This window comes from Carassius auratus, unplaced genomic scaffold (assembly GCF_003368295.1).
Source record: "Carassius auratus strain Wakin unplaced genomic scaffold, ASM336829v1 scaf_tig00214604, whole genome shotgun sequence".
NCBI classification, from domain to species: domain Eukaryota; kingdom Metazoa; phylum Chordata; class Actinopteri; order Cypriniformes; family Cyprinidae; genus Carassius; species Carassius auratus.
The window spans coordinates 316,206-334,776 of NW_020527735.1; the positions used below are offsets into that span (position 1 = coordinate 316,206).

An 18,571-nucleotide genomic window follows, 5' to 3' on the forward strand; every position below is an offset into this window, starting at 1 on the left:
GTTGATACAGTAACATGTCCTATCCACCCTCTGGTTTGAGCTGTGTTTTGGAACATAATAACTGGTTTCTAGCTAATTTGAGTTGGTTATTTTTTTTTATATACATTTTTTTTATACATATTTCTATTTAGTTTTAAGACGACAAAACATTATCATTCACTAATTCGAAGTAATCTAATCAAAATGTTTTTATCATTTTTTACATTTACACATTTAGCAGACACTTTTATCTAAAGCGACTTACAGCGCATTCTGGTTACACATTATTGTACCAGTATGTGTGTTCCCTGGGAATTGAACCCACAACCTTTTGTGTTGCTAACACCATGCTTTACATCTGAGCAACAGGAATTTTTCATCTTATATTTTTATTTTATTTTGGATTTATTTCAAGTTTTTAACAATAACAATACTGGTTTATCGCCGGTACAAAATGGTCTACCAGCTAACAGCAGAAAATAGTCCAAGTAAAGATGAGTGTTAGATTAAAGGGTTAGTTTACCAGAGAATGAAAATTCGGCCGCCATCTACTCACCCTCGAAGCATCCTAGGCATGTGACTCTCTTCTTTCAGAATAATCCAATCGAAGTTATATTAAAAACTTTCCTTGTTCTTTCAATGCGGGTAATCTGTGTGTTTGTTGTCAACAGTTCAGAATACGTGAAATAAAGTGTGCGCATTCATAATAAAACGTCCCTCACACGGTTCCGGGGGATGAATAAAAAACCCCGTGGTGAATACATGTGTTTTTGTAAGATAAATACACAGATTTCAAACATAATAAACAGTTTTTTCTCACTTCTGCTGACTTGGGAACCGAAAGATTGCAGTGCAGGGCAGGCAGATGTCCTAGTATCTGGATAATTATCTTACAAAAATGCATGGATTCGCTACATGGGCCTTTATTCACCCCCCGGAGCCTGTGAGGGACATTTTCATCACAAATGCGCACACTTTATTTCACGTTTACTGAACTGTTGACAACAAACAACTGTTTGCATTGAAAGGCTTGGAAGAGCAAGGACAGTTTTTAATATAACCCAGATTGGATTATTCTGAAAGAAGAGTCACATACACCTAGGATGCATCGAGGATGAGGAGAAGATGGAAGAATTTAAATTTTTGGGTGAACTAATTACATTTAAGATTGCTTTTCCAACAGGGGTTTGCCTTGTTCAGCGCTTACCGTTTTAAAATTAGACCCCTCATTTTAAAACCTGTCTGAAAGCTTTTATTTTGAAGTGCGGTAGAGACAGAGGCACTGCGTCTGACTTCATCTCTCCGGACCGACTCTGTTGTTGTTTTTGTGTCGGTGACGCGGCGAGTCCAGCCGGCCGATCGGCTAATGAGTCAGCATTAATAATCTGCCTATCGGTGGATGCGGAGAGTAATACAGACCTCCCAGCAAAACACTCACCCATCGATTAGCTGTCATAGAGCAACAATGGCGGTTCCTGCTGCCCCAAATCAGCAGCTGAATACGGCGAGACAAAGCAGCCCTGTGAACTGTACGGAAAACGACATCCACATCGACGAGAGAGAGTTGGAAAACATCACCAACCACATCGAGGACGGCACCTCGCTGCCGCTGCACTCCCCGTGGACCTTCTGGCTGGATCGGTAGGCTAGTGTTGGCATAATACTGTTATTATGGATTAGACATTTCATATTCAACGCCTGTGTACAAAGGCCCTAGATTGATATTTCTCGTTTTTATAGATAATCATACTATTTTCAGTTTCTAGACGAACACTGGTAATGTTAATAGATGGTTCAGGCGCCTTTATTTAGTGTTTATACGTTTTATAAGTGTCATAACGCACAGCTGATATATTAACTTAGTAAGTAGGTCGAGTCACCTGTAGGTCATGGTTGTTGTTTAATATCAGATGTCATGTTCTTTCTGAAGCTCTGTGTAATAGAACCTAATACGGTAAGGGTGTACCTCAAGGCTTTCTCGTGAGCCCACTTAAGTTTTTTTTTTTTTTTTTAGTTTTTAAAATGTAGGGCACTGTTAGATCAAACTAACTTTTCAGATAGAGAACTGACCACATCTAAGTTGATTGTTAATTTCATATATATATATTAAAGCTTCTCTTCCTTAAAGTTGTCTCCAGTTATGTTGGTAATGATTTTGAAAGGGTTGAAGTCCTGTTTACTGTCCAACTGACATTTGGTTGCCATAATGATTGTGAAATGCTTTTTTTCTGTGCCTCATGGCATTATCATAAGCTATAAATTGCACTTGACATTAGACCAAAGATAACACCTCTTTGAATGTATGATTTATGACACAGATATGGTTAATATGCCAGGCTTAGTGTAGCATAAATATCTTGTTTAAAGGTATAGTTCACCAAAAAAAATATATATATATTTAATTTTTTAATTATTTAATAATTTTTTTGATTATTTAATCACCCACGTCATTGCAACATTTTATGACATGCCTTAGTCCGTGGAACACGAGGTCAATTTCTGAAGAATGTCCTGACCGTTCTTTAGCTCTTAATATGAGGCAGTCAAGTTCCAAAATGACAAAAAGCACAGCACTTTAAGCAACCATCTTTCATTTTGAAGCTTTACAGCAACAGTTGACATTCACTTTCATTATCTTGCCCACTCTTTGGATTATATTACTCAGAAATTCACCCTTGTTCCACTGAAAACAGAAAGTATACAGGTTTTAGAATGAAACGTGGGCGAGTAAATGATGACTGGGAGTTTTTATTTATAGTGAATTATTATTATTAAAGCTAATTATTAGTGTACTTTTTTTTTTTTTTTTTTTTTTATTCTTTATGTATTCCAGGTCATTACCAGGTACAACGGCAGCAGAGTGTGAATCAAATCTGAAAAAGATATACACCGTCCAAACTGTACAGGTAGGTGTTGTGCTATTATTATTATTTTGTTGTATAATTGCAATTTTATAATTATAGCTCGGTTTTACAAAAAATGCTGAAAAAAAGCTATTCTATCAACATAAGAGGAGGCACAACCAAAAATGAAAAAGTCAAATCAATTAGAAAAGGTGCAACACTCACTTTTGAAGAAATCCAACTTTATGTATTTTAACCAGTAAAGATGGAGTTCTTCAAAAGTGAGTGTTGCACCTTTTCTAATTGACATAATTATAATTTTTGCCTGATCCGCCTGAAAAACTAGTTCTTTTGATATTACTGAAGGTGTGGTGAAGTTTCTGTCTTTGTGGAATTTTTACTGTGAATCAAAATTTGACAGATGCTAATAAAACATCATTTTTTTATGTTAGGATTGCGAATCAGTATTTTGTGTGAAAATTGTCTCCAATCCTTATAGCTTCTAATTATATTTGTATATGTCTTAAATGAAATTAGACACCCAAACAATATATATATATATATATATATATATATATATATATATATATATATATATATATATATATATATATATATATATATAGTCTCTGATATATTGTGCATCACCTCTTTTTCATAACTTATAGAGTTTCTGGAGTGTGTACAACAACATCCCTGCTGTGTCCTGTCTCCCTCTGAGGTGTAGCTACCACTTAATGCGAGGAGAGAGAAGACCACTATGGTTAGTCTTTCATCATATTCAGCCTATTATCAATATCCTCAGCTGTTCGGGTTAGTAGGAATTTTGTTCAAAAATAATACTTGTTATTAAAGCATTAAATTGATCAGAAGTGGCAGCTTAGACATTTCTAATAATACTAAACTTACCAATTCAAATACATGCTGTTCTTTAAGACTTTCTATACATCCAAAAATTGTTAATAAACTGATACTGTCCATAAAAAAATTTATCTATTAGAATGGTTTCTGAAGAATCATGCAAAACTGAAGTAATGATGCTTTGACATCACAGAAATAAACTACATTTTCAAATATAATCAGATATAAATAATATGAAAATGTAATAATATATCACATTTTGACCGTTTTTACTGTGTTTCTGATCAAATAAATGCAGCCTTAGTGAGCAGAAAAGACTTCTTTCAAAAACCAAATCTTACAGACCCTACAATGCATGTCTGATCTTAGCTTGGAAAATGCCTTTGGGACAATTTACATAAAACATTTGGTTTGATTTTATATATTTATATTTCTATGTCTACACAGGGAAGAGGAAAGCAATGCCAAGGGAGGCGTTTGGAAAATGAAAGTGCCAAAAGAGAGCGCAGTAAGTCTGCTAGTTTATTAATGGTGTCAGTTCAGGCCTAGGACTTTGACTTGTAGACTGTTTAATTTAAATACATTAAATTCATATGCAAATTCAGTATTTTCCTATACGTTCTGGTTTGTTTAATCGCTGCCAAAGTATCCTTTTGTCTAACAGTCAGCTGTGTGGAAAGAGCTGCTATTGGCTACAATTGGTGAACAGTTCACCGATTACTGTGCATCAGGTGAGTGTTAAAATCTGTTTTATTAACTGATTTATATTATTTGTTTATGTTATTAACAGCATTTAAATTCAAAGAAGTAATTGAATCTCCGTGTGTTTTAGAGGATGAGGTGGTAGGAGTAAGTGTGAGTGTGAGAGAACGAGAAGATGTGGTTCAGGTCTGGAACGGAAACGCCTCTTTTGCCAACGAAGCCAACGTTTTAGGAAGAATCTACGAACTTCTTCCACAGATATCTTTTAAAGCAGTATTTTATAAACGTAAGTGTCCGCGGTTTGCATTCTCACTGCAAACTGAGTTCATTTTTTATTGATGTACCAACAATTGCATGTGAACTTCTATGAAACCCTAATGGCTTAATACGATGTTACACATTTTTCCTTCAAATTATTTGTTTTTATAGATTTGGTTAAGTTTATTAACAGATTTTAAGTGCAAAGATATTGTAAAATTGTAAGTGATTAATTCAAAACTTCATTTTTTTTTCAGCACACGAGGAGCACCATGCATTTGAAGGCGGTCGCTCAAGGCATTAGCAAGCTTTGCACATTCATCACACTTTTCCCTGTTTTTGGACTGATCCTAGAAAATGGACTGAAAACGGAAAAGGAATCCCTCCTGGGCGAACTGAACTCGGGTTTTTGCAGTGGTTTCATATCATAGGGGAATGTGACAGCCCTGTTTTTAAGTCGTGAGCGTTGCAGATGATCCCTCCACGCTTTTCGTGAGGAGTTTTCTCATAACAGATATTTAGGTAATATCAATAAAGATCACATAGACAGTAGCATATGGAATATAAATCCTCACAAGAGAGCAATGTTGCCAAGTGTTATTGTTTCCCCGCTAGGTTTATTGATCAAATGTGCAGTGCAGTAACGGTTGCTGCTGCTTGTCAAAGTATATATACACATTGTGTTAGAAATTTCATTTACAGAGTTAGAGCGTCCATTAGGATCAAACTCTTTAGGGCTGTTTTCCCCTGGACACACATTAGGCATAACCTTAGACTAAAATTAGTCTAAGGTTTAGCCTAATCTGCTTCTGGGAACTATCTTTTATGCAAAAGTATTGCACATTTCTCTTTGGGGGAAAAAAAAAACTGTCTGGCTTGGAGGTTATTAATGATTTCAGCGCAAATGTAAGTGGGTGTCACAACCTTGGTTATAACTGAAAGTATACAGCAAAATGCATATGCAATTCCTAAACTTAACATTTAAGTAAATTGAAATAATCCTGTATTAATCACATGAGGGTAAATTCTTGCATCTTGCAAACAGCTTTGCTTTTATGATTTCTAAAACTGTATCCAGACCTCCTCCTGTAGTATTTGATGTATATGAAAGCTGTTTTAGAAAGGCGTCAAAGCACTGTTGAAAGTTTCTTTTTTGGTTACTGCCTCTTGGTTGATGTCATGCATTCTGTTCTGTGTGTTGCTGTAGGTGCTTAGTGTATCATCTTTGTCAAAATTGTTCAAATGCTTAATATTTTCATTGTCTGCAATCATTACGGCTATTTTTTTAACATATGCATTTGCTTCTAACTGCCTTTTTATTCTCTGTAATCACACTGTGTCTTGTTTCAGAGTTCTTCTAGTAGTTTGTTTTATTGTGTTTGGATGGATGGTTGTGTTGGAAATCTTGTTAAGTCGAGGGGAGCTAGTGTAGATAACGTCAGATTATGAAACTGAACACGGCCTGTGTAATCATCAGAGCATATATTTTTTTAGTTTTTCAGTACCAAAGAGATTTCCTTTCGGTTCTCCTATGTCATAATTCCTCATCGTCTGAGATCTGCACATGTCTGTGTCCTTCTGAACTTGCACAGCGGGAGTTAAAATCACGTTTCTTATGTTTGTCTTTGATGATGTATTTTGAGTAGTACTTCACTTTCTGTTGTGTGGCAGTTTTTATTTAGGTTTGTCAAGTCGGACACTTAAAGCCCAAAAAGACCTGCATCATGATCCAGGTCCCTTAATGCACTAAAAAGCACAATTATGATTTTGTCCTTCCTGTGGGCAGGGATGTGCAAAATAACCTGTACATGCAGCTGAACTTTCATATTTCAGCTTTTTCCTACCCATCACTGATCTCTCATTGAGATGCCAGTACTAACATGGATTTTTGGGATTATTTTCGGAGCATTTGTGACCGTTTTCCAAGCTCCCCATAAGGATCTGAAACCTCAAACTGATTGTCAATCTTTTGGAATGGTGCCTTGTGTCCTCCCAGGGTTTCACTCACAGAATGTTCAGTTTATCTCCATGTATTTCATCTGTTATATTGTTATTATTTTCCTTTGCTTATAGGTTTTGAACTATTGAATAAATACAAAGCAGAATTCGAAATATGAAATATTGCAGTTATTTCAACAAAAATGCGGTGCTATACACTATAACCACTAGGTGGCGCAGCACACCCTTTAACGGAATGTTTAACGTCTTCACTTGTCTCTATCTCCAGTGCCTTTATTTAATTCACATCTCGCCAGATTAGCTCCACATATCTTTCCCTCCAGCTCGTTTTTAATATGTTATTGATCAATGCCTCATGAAATGACTCATATATATATATATATATATATATATATATATATATATATATATATATATATATATATATATATATATATATAGTGCGCAACAATATTAGTTCCTCGCGTCTTGCGCGACGGTGTCTTTTTTTTTTTTTTTTCTTTTTTTTTTTTACATCTTTATTAAATCTTTACGATACAAACAATAAGAACACACAAATAGAGTCATTAATACAGAAACAAAAAAATATATAAATTGCGCGACGGTGTCTACAGCCCTCAGCAGGTGGACGTGACGTCACGGCCCAACAGCTACGCTGCTCTCAAACTCACCCCAAAACCTCGGTTTTGACACGAATTACACACCTTCTTTATCCAGTTAATCTCGATCATCGTGTATAATTCGACCCTCGCTGTAAATGGTGAACATTAAGTGCGAAATCAAGGCGCGTGTATGTAAAGTAGTCCCCGGGACGCGCAGCGCGGAGGAGCACACTTGTTTACATTGTGCAGCACGCGGCAGTGTGGCGGCCAGCGCGCGTCTGCGCGAGCTTCATGGGAGACCGACACACTGCGCTTTCCAGCTCGCGAAAGTTCGTTCCAGGGTCGCCGTTAAAGTTTTCAAAACTGTCCGTTGAGAAACCACTGCTTCCCCGGTGAGTTTATTCCTGTAATCAGGTTTCCTTCTCTGTGTTTATTCGTAATTTACATGCGAGGTTGATTTGCTAGTTATTAGCCGTATCAGAACTAACGGCAGCGCTGCGGAGCAGACAGGAGGAGCAGCTAATTCAAAGCCCTCCAAACTTTAATCACAGTTTATTTAGTAATTTATAACAGGTAACTTAACTTGAATGACTTTATTGGTGGTTTTCATTACACTTGGTAATCGTCGTGGCATCCTCTTTAAACCCCTCATGTGTGTGTTAGCTGGCTAACATGTGCCTTTGGTTCATGTGGAGAACAAAAACAGCCCGAGTAACTTTAGTTTAAGACATTGCATGCAGTCTGTCGTACATCACATCTAACCCTCAAATTTCCACAGTTTATAACATTTTTATTAAACTGTTACGATTATGAAACAAAAAAGATATACGGACTGTGCATCTATACTTAACGTAACTTGCATACATTATTTGACGATTGGTCATGTAAAATATACATAATATATGCAGTAATGCCTTGGAAAGTCAGCTCTTTTTATCTTTTACTGTAGTGTCCCTTTAGAAAATAACAACTTACATTTCCAAACACTTATATTTGCATTAATTGTAATAAAACGAAGATTTTAGTATGCACGAGCAGTCTGACAGCAGCCAGTTCTCCACACAGTGATCTGATCTCATCATCATCATCAGTCTGTCTGGAATGAGATGAAGAAACATAAACTGAGACAGACTCAATCCAGAAGAACTGTGGAGAGACACTTCAGAGAACCACGCTACAGGACTGTGAAAAGTTTTAGATACACGTGTGTTCCAAAAAATAGTGTCATAGATGGATTATATTTATCAGTTAACTTCTGTTAACTAAATCTAGCCTACATTTGGTGTGTCCAACCTTTATTTTTGAAATCACTTTTTTACGAGGTACACCTGTGCATAGTTTTTCTGGTAGTATTCTTGAAATGTCTTCGAGACATTGCCATAGTTCTTCTGGATTAAGCCTGTTTCATGTGTTCAGACGGACTGGAATGGTGTGATCAGATATCTCAGCTCAACAGATCACTGACTGCTGTCAGATTCCTTGTGCATACAGAAATCTCAGTTTTATTACAATTAATGTAACAAAAAAAATGTAAACTGATATTACTAACTTACTAGTTACTTACTAACTGATATTACTGACTTACTAACACACACAAGCAAAAGATAGAAATAACTGACTTAAAACAATTTCTGTTGGTGAAAATACTAGCGGTATAAGACTTTTGATCAGTAGTGTAATATACGTTTTATTTTCCAAAAATAATCAATTAAATAAACAGCTCTTCAGTTACCCAATCATTATTAATTAAGGCTTAAAATAAAAATAAAAAAACAATCTTTACCCATTCTAAATCTTGACGTAACATATTTTTTTTGTTCCTCTCTTTAACTACGCAGTCTATATTACAATGTTTGTCAGTGGGCATTAGTCAAATCTCATTCAGTTGAGTGTTAATCCTAACTGGGTGGTTTGATTTTGGTCAGCAGGTTTAAACAGGGACTCACATGCATCCTCTCATAGGGGAGTGTTACTTTTGGTTGTCTCACAGCCTAGAAATACCTAGACTGTATGTTTAGCCACCTATAATGCACAAAAGTGCTGCCTAGGTTGCCAGATCACTAGGTTTTTTTTGTCTACATGGTTTGCCGAGTTTCATTAGATACTTCATATATGTACTAAAGAGTTAAAAAATTCTCTTTGAGTTTCATTGTTTGATTTTGAAGCTGTTGAAACTACAACAAACAGAAAAGCTACGCCCATTGACAGGTTTCATTTCTTCTTTTTGCCTCTGAGCGTTTACAGTTCAGTTAATCATTTGTTGGAGCTCTTTACAGGCATCCCACTCCGTCTTTTTTACTGCATTTGTCTGTTCTTAAACCAGGTGTTACCTGCCCTTAGGATCTGGTTGCTCACTTTACGGTTCACTGTGAAGATCTGTCCATTCAGCACAACTTCAGTAGAGCATTCTAGAGGATTCATTTGTTAGTACAGTACAGTACAGAGGGTTACAACTTCCAAGTGTTTGTTTATATATATATATATATATATATATATATTTTAAATGCCAAATCCATTACACTTAAAATATCTCCCTGAAACACCTGAGATTTTAAGTATCAATAATTTAACAACACATTTGCATATCTGCACTTTTCTGATGTCAGTTAATGGCATGCAAGAAAACATATTCAATATATTTTTAACTCAAACATGTATTGTTCCTGTGGCTCAGTGGTAGAGCATTGCGTTAGCAGCACAAAAGGTCATGGGTTCAATTCCCAGAGAATACACACACTGATAAAAAACAATTGTGTAGCCTGTGCAACGTAAGTCGCTTTGGATAAACGTGTCTGTTAAATGCATTGATGTAAATGTTAAACATGTTAAATTCAACATGTATGAAAAAAAAAAGAACTTTAATATTGAACTTAAATGTGTGAATGAGATATAAATAGATTTTTATTACAGCTTCAAAAATTGTTCAGTCAAGATTTTCGGTCACAATCTCTCTGACTCTTTTGAAAATAGATTGTCTTCGAGATCGATCACGATACAGATTTGTTCAGATCGCCAAACCTTGCTTACGTTCTCTCTTTTCAAGAACAAGCAAACACCACAAGTAACAGTACAAATATTTGTCAAGATGTTTAAACTCTCAAACTTTTATTTTTGATTTAATATTGCTTAAGCGCTTCAAACCTCTGTCCACAAAAACGTTGGCAGTTTTGCAGTTTTCCAGCTCTGAAAACACTGTTATGATATGAGCTGCACACGTATAAATGAACACAGTGCCACTCTTCATTCAGAAACGTTCCCTTCAAATAAATATAAGACGTATGGCAGTTTCAACTTTAGTTGTGCAACCCCAGTTGTTTATTTTTAATGTTACATTTGATTGAATTAATACTAGCGTTCAACTCATGGGGAAACTCTCCGTTAATACTTTCTCTTTTCAGATCTTTCTCCTCCAGGCATTTTTCTGCTTCTGGAGCTTCGTCATATTGCTAACAAGCCTGTGACGGCCTGTCTTGTGTTTCACAATTGTGTGATTGATAAAGAGTTATTGTACTTTAAATCGTGTTTATAAACGGCATGCTGCCTGTTTCTGTCAGTCACTCTTAATATCTGACTGGATAAAGCTTGCGCAATAATAGCTTTAATGACTTGCGCAAAAGTGATTTCTTATTTCTAAATGACATAACTTTCCCCACCTCCTGCTACACAATGAATAAGATGGCCAGGAAACTGTGATGTCAATGTCATAATCCAATTAATGATTAACAGTTTTCTTGACATGTCTAGATAAACACCTTTATGGCATATACTTCGACGTCCTGCTGTGATGGCTGACTGCCTAATAAACAACAATCTATAGTACATAAATGGCTTTATTGCACTTGTGAGATGACTGATGTGATAGCAGAAAGGAGTGCCACGAGCATTAGAGAATGTAGGAGTAAGTGTAATGCGGTTTGTTCTTTCCGAGGAAGCGGCACGTGTAGCCGTGGATGTGTAGATGAACGTGACAGATATTTCCTTTTTAGGTGGGAGTTTTAGATTCTGTTTCCCCTTTCTTATGTTCTGGCTTCACCAAGGGTTTCCCCTCAGGTGAAGGGGTTTCAGATGAGTGCACGAACACACAGCAAACTTTGTTGTGGTGAGGAAGCGTAATGGCTGGTTGCTTGACTGGACAAGGTGACAGGTTCGTTCTTGGTTAGTGTTATTCAGTCACTACCTTTTCCCGTTAACATTTGGTGTAGTGAATAAGCCTAGTCATCTGTGTGGGTTAATTTTTCGAAGTAAACGAAACTAATAGCTCATGTTGTGTGTGCATAGTAATCGGTTTCTGGTAAATAAGCATACGTTTACTTGGTGGACTGGGAAGGTGTTGCTGAAGCGTTGAGGAAGAATTGCTTTTCACACCATGCTGTGTGTCGGTGTAATCGATATGGAAATAGGGATAATTCTGCTGCCCTATCTCAACCGACTCGCACACCTATTCAAATCTCCCGGAACAGTAAAGTGTGGTTGTGCTATCTGTGTTTGCCATCCTGGAGAGTTTGAGCACTTTGTGTGCCACTGATGTGATCTGAAGAGAAGCGTATGCCACAGGCCTGTTGAGGTTACCAGTGGGTTATTGGAAATACTGTAGGTTGCAACAAACCTTTTTTTTTTTTTTTTTTAATTGACATATTTTGCCATCATCAAGTTAATCTTTAGCTAGTGTTAAAATGATTTTTTTTTTTCATAATGCTATGATGCCTAAATTCAGTTGTAGCATTATGAGTTTAGTCTTATTTTTATTTACAATACTGCACAAAAAGATTTGGGATCAAAAGTGTCTCTTTTTCACAAAGGCTACATTCATCAGTTTAATTTCAATTTATCAATCAGTTGAATGTGTATTTGCTGAAAAGTATACATTTCTTTAAAGAATAAAATCCATTATAGTCCATGAAGTGAAATAATTATTGGCTTATTAGTGTGGTAGATGTTTCATATAGCATCTGTAATATTGTAATTTCAAGAACAAATCCTCTAGTACACCCAAGAACGTTGTTGTTGTTCAGAAATCAAGCAGAAGTCTCATTACGCGCAGTTTGTCTTTTTAACGCATTTTCTTCTATTTAAAAAAAGTTCAAGATAATATCACCAAACTGCTATTCTTATCTCTTTTTTTTTTTCCTGACCAAAAAAAACCCAAACACAAATGTTCAGCCTTTTCTTTGTCATCTGCACACACTGTTAGTGAAGTTGAAAAAGTTTGAATGAACTCAAAGTCTAATGTTTGACAAGCCTTCATCACCCTGATGTTCAGTCTCTCTGTAGAAACCATATAATTTCCATCTCAGTAAAGTGTATTTACATAGTAGTACACCTGAATGAAAAGCAGGCACTATAGCAAACCACTCTCTGTACTAAGCCTGTCACACATTTTCAAGATAATATTGTCTGGCCTGTAATTTCACTGATGCAGCCTGCCTATCTTTTCCTTGGCTTGTATCCGTACAGTGTGGTTTTGTGTATCTGCGTAATTTGTCATGTGTTCATAGCCCGGCTATGAAATGTGATATTCTATGAGGGCTGCCTCTTCCATTATCTCAGAAACCTCTCTAAAAATAGACCCATGCATCCAGACACCATGCTATAGCCTACTGCAAAGTGCCATTAGCCCCTTCTTTCTGCCAACTGCTCCCGTCAGCCTCGTTTGGCTGACAGACTGGTTGAACAAACTCATGATGCTGATTTTTCGTTTAAGACAGGTTCAGGAGTATTGAAGTGAGACTGTACACAATTTTCATAATCCTCATCTCTCATGAGTGTTTGAACTCAGCCGTCAAAAATAAGTCTGTACAAGTTACAGGTAAATGATTGATTGCTTCATAAACTTTATGGAATACGGATGTAATGTGAAACACTTAGGTATTAATGCTAGCAGGCACCTGCTTGAGTCATCATGTATGTTTCTTACTTGCTTGTCTTAAAGTGACAGCTCTCCCACAACTAGATTTTGTCATCGCTTACTCACCCCCATGTTATTCCAAACCAGTATAACGTTTTTTTAACTGTGAAACACTGAGGAAGATATTTTGAGGTAATCTGCCATATTACATCCCGCTTATAGAATCCATCAAAAAGACACAGTTATAGTTTACATTCAAGCCAATACAATTCCCATTATAACCCTGAAATCCATTAATTTTTCTATTGTGTTTTGGAAGGGTTCTATTTAGGGCTGGGTATCGATTCAGATGTCCCCTTTCAAATCTCTTTTTTTATTTTAATTTTTTTATCACATTCAGTGATAATTGTATTGATATTTAAACAATTTTTTTTACAGTAAACATCAGTTTACAAATGGTTTAATTAATGAATTAATTAATTTTTTTTTTTTTTTGTATAGGGAAGTCGTGGCCTAATGGTTAGAGAGTTTGACTCCTAATCCTAAGGTTGTTGGTCCGAGTCTTGGGCCGGCAACACCACAACATAATAAATGGCTGCCCACTGCTCCGGGGTGTGTGTTCACACTTAGGATGGGTTAAATGAAGAGCACAAATTCTGAGTATGGCTCACCATACTTGGCTGTATGTCACATCACTTTCAGATGAAGACATAAAACATTAATTTAATTTATCCTAATCAAATTAAAATTAAACCCTTAAATTTGTTGGCAAACAAAGTGCTGCACAACAGAGGTTTACTCTTAAAATAAAAAAAACAAAAACAAATGTGATTTATTCCTTTAAAAATAAATATTTATTAATATTCATTAGCAGTTGTAGCAATAAGTCTTAAAACTGCTAAATAGTAATATATTCTATGCCACTGTGTATTTGATATGACGGTAGTTTTCTCAAATTAAACGGTAAAATGCTACTTAAGTGAATCTCAGAGCAGCTGGAGATGATATTCGTATATTCATATATCATCATAGGCAGACGGCAGAAGTTGAAAACACCGCAAGCATCGTCCACACTTTGGTATGTGTGTACGTTACATTAGTAAACAAAACAGTGAGCCGCGCCATCCTCCAATTCATTCATTGATTGAGGAAATCATGGCACCTATGCGTGATATCAAATACTTCCGCAGATTTATAGTATTCCTATAGCATTTCACCTGAGCATTGCGAATCACACATATGGCTTTGTTCTTGGTTCTCATCAACAGTATCTCTGCCATAAGTGCTGAATGAATGACAGGCTTTCCGTTGTAACTTTGCGCAAGGTAAATAAGGGTGACTTCAAGCCATATCCATACTGTCAGATGCGCTCGTGGAGACTTGCGGTTCGGAGACGTGTGCGAGTATAAATGGGCATTATGAAACAGGCTGCGAGACTGTGGCAAGTGTGTCTAGTTTAGGGATGCACGATCCAGATTTTTCCAGGAAAAAAAAAAAAATTAGGGTAATGCTCTATTTTTTTTTTTTTACTTGAGCCAAAGAAAAATAAATAACTTATTGTCTCAAGTAAAATATAGATGTGAATCATTACCCCAAAATTTTTTAATTGGATGAATGAATTTTTTCAGTGTGCTACAGCAGGTGATTTTTAAATCAAATTAAGTATATGTGATTTTAAGGTAAAATTAAAAGAATCATCCTAATGCGGAACTGACGTTTACTTCTGGCTTTTCAAACGTGTGTGCAAGTTCTAATTTACAAAAAAAAAAAAAAAAACATTTCAATTTTGTCACGGTTTAGTCTGTTTCGTTTCTTATCCAGCACGTGAGAGGTTGATCTGAACATCTCTTCACGGTCTACTCGTGTTCAGGCCGCGGACCGGTACAGTATACAATTTTGATTAATAACACCGCTCTATGGTGTGGTGGTGTGGTGTCAATCATGCCTTGTCTGGTGGAAGAAGTACAAATATCATATTGTGAATAATTAACAAATTTATTTATTTAGCCAAACATTATTTCTTTCCCTAAACTCTTTTTTTTTAACATCTTCCTGAAATAGGAGCATGCTTTCCTCCGCATATTATTTTATTTATTTTTTCATATTTGTGTATCTAGTAATTCATTCCTAGACAGCACACAAGGGTTTTTTTTATATTTTTTATGTGTCTTGTTTCATGTTCAGTGTAAGTTTCTGTAACAGAATAGCCTGAGGCTATCTATTGATGAACTGGTTTTTATTTTTCATAGTTGAGGTAAAAAAAAACACACACGCGCTATTATGGATAATTAATAGTTCGACTGAGTCTGATGAATTGGTCTTGGAACTTGGTCTTAGTGAATTGCTTAATATACAATCAATACCTAAAAGTAAACAACATTAGTCAGCCGTGCCTTGGCATATTAATTGTCCAGTTCTGTTGCATTATGGGTAATAAACCCCACCATCCTCAGACCTAGTCATAATTACACAACAGACAACCGTTCTTTGATGTGTTTGCTAATTTTATTAGTCCAATTCAGTTTCAGCTACGTCTTGATGCTGTGTCATAATAAACTCCTTTAGAGCTGGAGAGTGTGCGTTTATGACTTTCCTTTCCTCCCTCTTTGTGTTATGTATCAATATCTCCTCATTGAGACTTCAAAGGCATTCCTTCAGGTTGGTGTATGTTTTCCCTTCCTGACAGTTGAAGTCCTCAGAGGCTTCACCTCCCCCTAAAATCCTCATGTTTGTGTTGCTTGTCCGCTAAACTTTGTGTCTATGGGAAAATAAGGCATTAGGAAAGCAGAGAAATGTTTATGAGATGAAGGCCTATCATCTGTGCAAATAGACCAATGCCAGTGTAAGTCAAATAAACACGCACAAAACATTCTTTAGCAGTTACAATGTTGATGAGCTTTTGTTCCCTTGCATGTTTCTGACAGTGTAAGAATGTTTAACCCAAACAAATGTGCATTAGTGTTCTTTTAAACCATCAAACTGGCCAATACTGGTTCAGATTGGCATTTTGTAGTTATTTCTAAAGCATCTATTTAGAGCAAACATGCCTGTTGTCAGCTTATGACCAAATGGCATGGCAACTCACAGACCTGTGCATGATTCATATGTATACCTGTTTTTTCCCACATTTGTGGACAGGTTGCATTACAATGTAATGCTCTCATTAAGGTACAGTCTATTTTTTGGTGCATATTTGTCATGTTTTTTACAATGATCTCTCAGTTGTTGAATTTTTGTGCATTCTGTGTTAGATATTCTGTTTCACATTTCCTTCTTTGTGCCATTTTGTCCCTGCATGCTTTTTACTGCAAGTGCCACATTTTTTTCTCATATAAACGGATAGAAGTTCTGGTTCTGGATGCTGATTGGTCAATTCATGACATGAAACATCTCTTCACCTAGCTGTTGTCGTTGTGCAGCACCCATAGATGCCAGCTATACTTAAAGGGGTCATAAATGGCATCTCTTTTGAGTTGAACAACGCTGTGGTCTCACCAGTGCAACTGCTCGCAAAAATTTAGTCACCGAGACAGAAAAAATAGTCACAAAATGCGACTATTTGGTCACGGTCTGGAGCCCCGGGTTTGTCTTCTGTTTAATGCTTATGAAAGAATGCATATTATCCATTTCATGTTTGGTCCATATCTTCCATGCTATTTTTTTCATGGACCTCAACAGCATGTATACACACCAATCTGAAATTTGTCCTTCGTTCTCAGTGAAAGTACAACTTGGTGCCTCTGCCAGCCGAAACAGCGGCTGTCTTAGCAGCACTAAATAACAAGCACTCAAATCCCACAAGCTCTGTTCTGGTTCACATTCATGTCAGGAGAGGGGTTGCTTGTTTGTCTAGAGATTTTCTTCGCTGTTTACTCTAGCTGTGTTGCTTTTCGAGCTTTCCCCCGCCCTCCTCAGCTGTTTACATAAGGCCCTCCCCGTGTATTATGGCACCTGCCAGATCTGCAGATCGTACCACCTGGTTAATGTTAAATTGCTCCAGAAGGAAGATGTGTTTGTTAATAAACACCGAACCCAGGGCCCCAGTGTTTACAGTAGTCATGGTGGCAATCAGTTATTTAACAAATATCGGCCCCTGTTTCCTTGTGTGGGAGAGTGTTTAACTATACACGAATCCGAGAAAATGTTCAGCCAGACAAGGGAAAGCTATACGAAGCTCTTGGTGCTGAAAGAAATGACTTTCTATGAAGTTAAGATCTAAATTCCTATGTAATTCATGGAGTTTTCGGTTGACCAGTTAATCTTTAAACAAGTGGTTTCTTGCCATTGTGAGGATGGGCTAAAAAGAACTGTAAATGTCAACGTTTTTCAACTGTACACATAGCCCACGCAGCTGCATTGTCTTAAATAGTTTATTTTAAGCTTCGTGGAAGGCAGACAGACAGGTTATACCTCTTAAAATTGTGTTTACTGAAACAGACATGCTTTAACTTTTTTTGTTTTTTTTGTATTTCTATTGTATGTCAGCATTTACTAGAGATGCGCCAATGCTGAATTTCTCTGCCGATAGTGAAAGCCGATTATTTGGAATGATGTCTGCCGATATCAATAGTTTGATTTTCTTAAGGAAAAAATCTCTCCTCTACACAGGGAATCCTATGATTTGACACATTACTAAAATATTAAGAATATTACGTTTCTTATCAGAAGAAAGCAAGCACAAAGCTCTTTGCAATTATAGGATGGGAGGTACTTCATTACTGGCTGATACATTGGTGTTGCTATAGAACTCTGTATTGTCAATATTGTATATTATAACTATTTAGTTTAATGTGTTAATGTGACTCCTAAACTGGCGTCTTTGGCCGCTGCATCATTTCTTTTAGTTTTTTCAGGGTCTCTACTATCAGCCTCACGTTTTTAAGTCGTAAAACCATTACAGTGGTACTAGTGCGAGTCAGGATGCATAGTTAGTTATGTTATTATAATTAACCGCAATAATTAACACATAAATTAGCATTTTAAATACCAAACCACAATCAGCATCTCTGATACTGAAAGTGAAGTCTGGCCTTTCTCTTTGCTGATTGTATCAGGCTGTGAGGAATATTGCCTTTGTTTGCGTCAGTTTTTTTTAAACACACTGATGTGATCTGGCTGTTTCACACAGATGTTTGTCGACTTTGAGGAAGTTCAAGGGCAAAACGGATATTTATCTGATTTTAGTCTTTCAAAAGGCCCCTTACAAAGATACGGTGCATAGAATAATTTTATTTTTAATTTCCATTTGGTCCCATGATACTATACAATCCTAACCTATACCATACTAACTATAACAGTTACTCCCTCAGCAGCACCATATAAGACTTGCCTTAGAGAGTTATTGTCTGTTATTGGCATTAATAAGTCTGTTGGCATCAAATGCTTTATTCTCAGAACTGTTTGTTTGTAATGCAGCTATGATATTAGTGAACTGTACAAACCCAAATGTTTGTGTTGTGATGTCAACAGTGCTGGCGTGCATGTTTTGTCATGATTTAGTCTCTGGGCTTATGTGGGGGGGA

At 36.5% G+C, this 18,571-nt stretch overlaps 2 protein-coding genes across 5 annotated transcripts in view; both read left to right on the forward strand.

Annotated features, from left to right (window-relative positions):
• The first annotated feature begins 1,244 nt into the window (after positions 1-1,244).
• On the forward strand, positions 1,245-6,755 carry LOC113092479 (eukaryotic translation initiation factor 4E type 3-like). Its single transcript, XM_026258086.1, has 7 exons — positions 1,245-1,620; positions 2,813-2,885; positions 3,491-3,585; positions 4,131-4,191; positions 4,348-4,414; positions 4,516-4,671; positions 4,901-6,755. The coding sequence occupies exons 1-7, from the start codon at positions 1,379-1,381 to the stop codon at positions 4,945-4,947; spliced, it is 741 nt and encodes a 246-aa protein (XP_026113871.1). The 5' UTR covers positions 1,245-1,378; the 3' UTR covers positions 4,948-6,755.
• Positions 6,756-7,439: 684 nt separating this feature from the next.
• Positions 7,440-18,571, forward strand: part of LOC113092496 (forkhead box protein P1-B-like) — a 42,433-nt gene continuing 31,301 nt past the window's right edge. For 2 of the 4 annotated variants that reach the window (XM_026258119.1, XM_026258123.1), the window contains exon 1: positions 7,441-7,596. The gene's annotated coding sequence lies outside the window, so the exon portion shown is untranslated. Of the gene's footprint in view, positions 7,597-18,571 lie in introns of all 4 variants that reach the window. The other 2 variants (XM_026258121.1, XM_026258122.1) reach the window with 2 other exon arrangements.

Excerpts from the sequence above, each read along its gene's own strand:
- LOC113092479 (XM_026258086.1), top strand. The coding sequence starts at position 1,379 with ATGCGGAGAGTAATACAGACCTCCCAGCAAAACACTCACCCATCGATT. Across the intron at positions 1,621-2,812 it reads TGGACCTTCTGGCTGGATCG|GTCATTACCAGGTACAACGG; the intron begins GTAGGCTAGTGT and ends TATGTATTCCAG. Across the intron at positions 2,886-3,490 it reads ACACCGTCCAAACTGTACAG|AGTTTCTGGAGTGTGTACAA; the intron begins GTAGGTGTTGTG and ends CATAACTTATAG.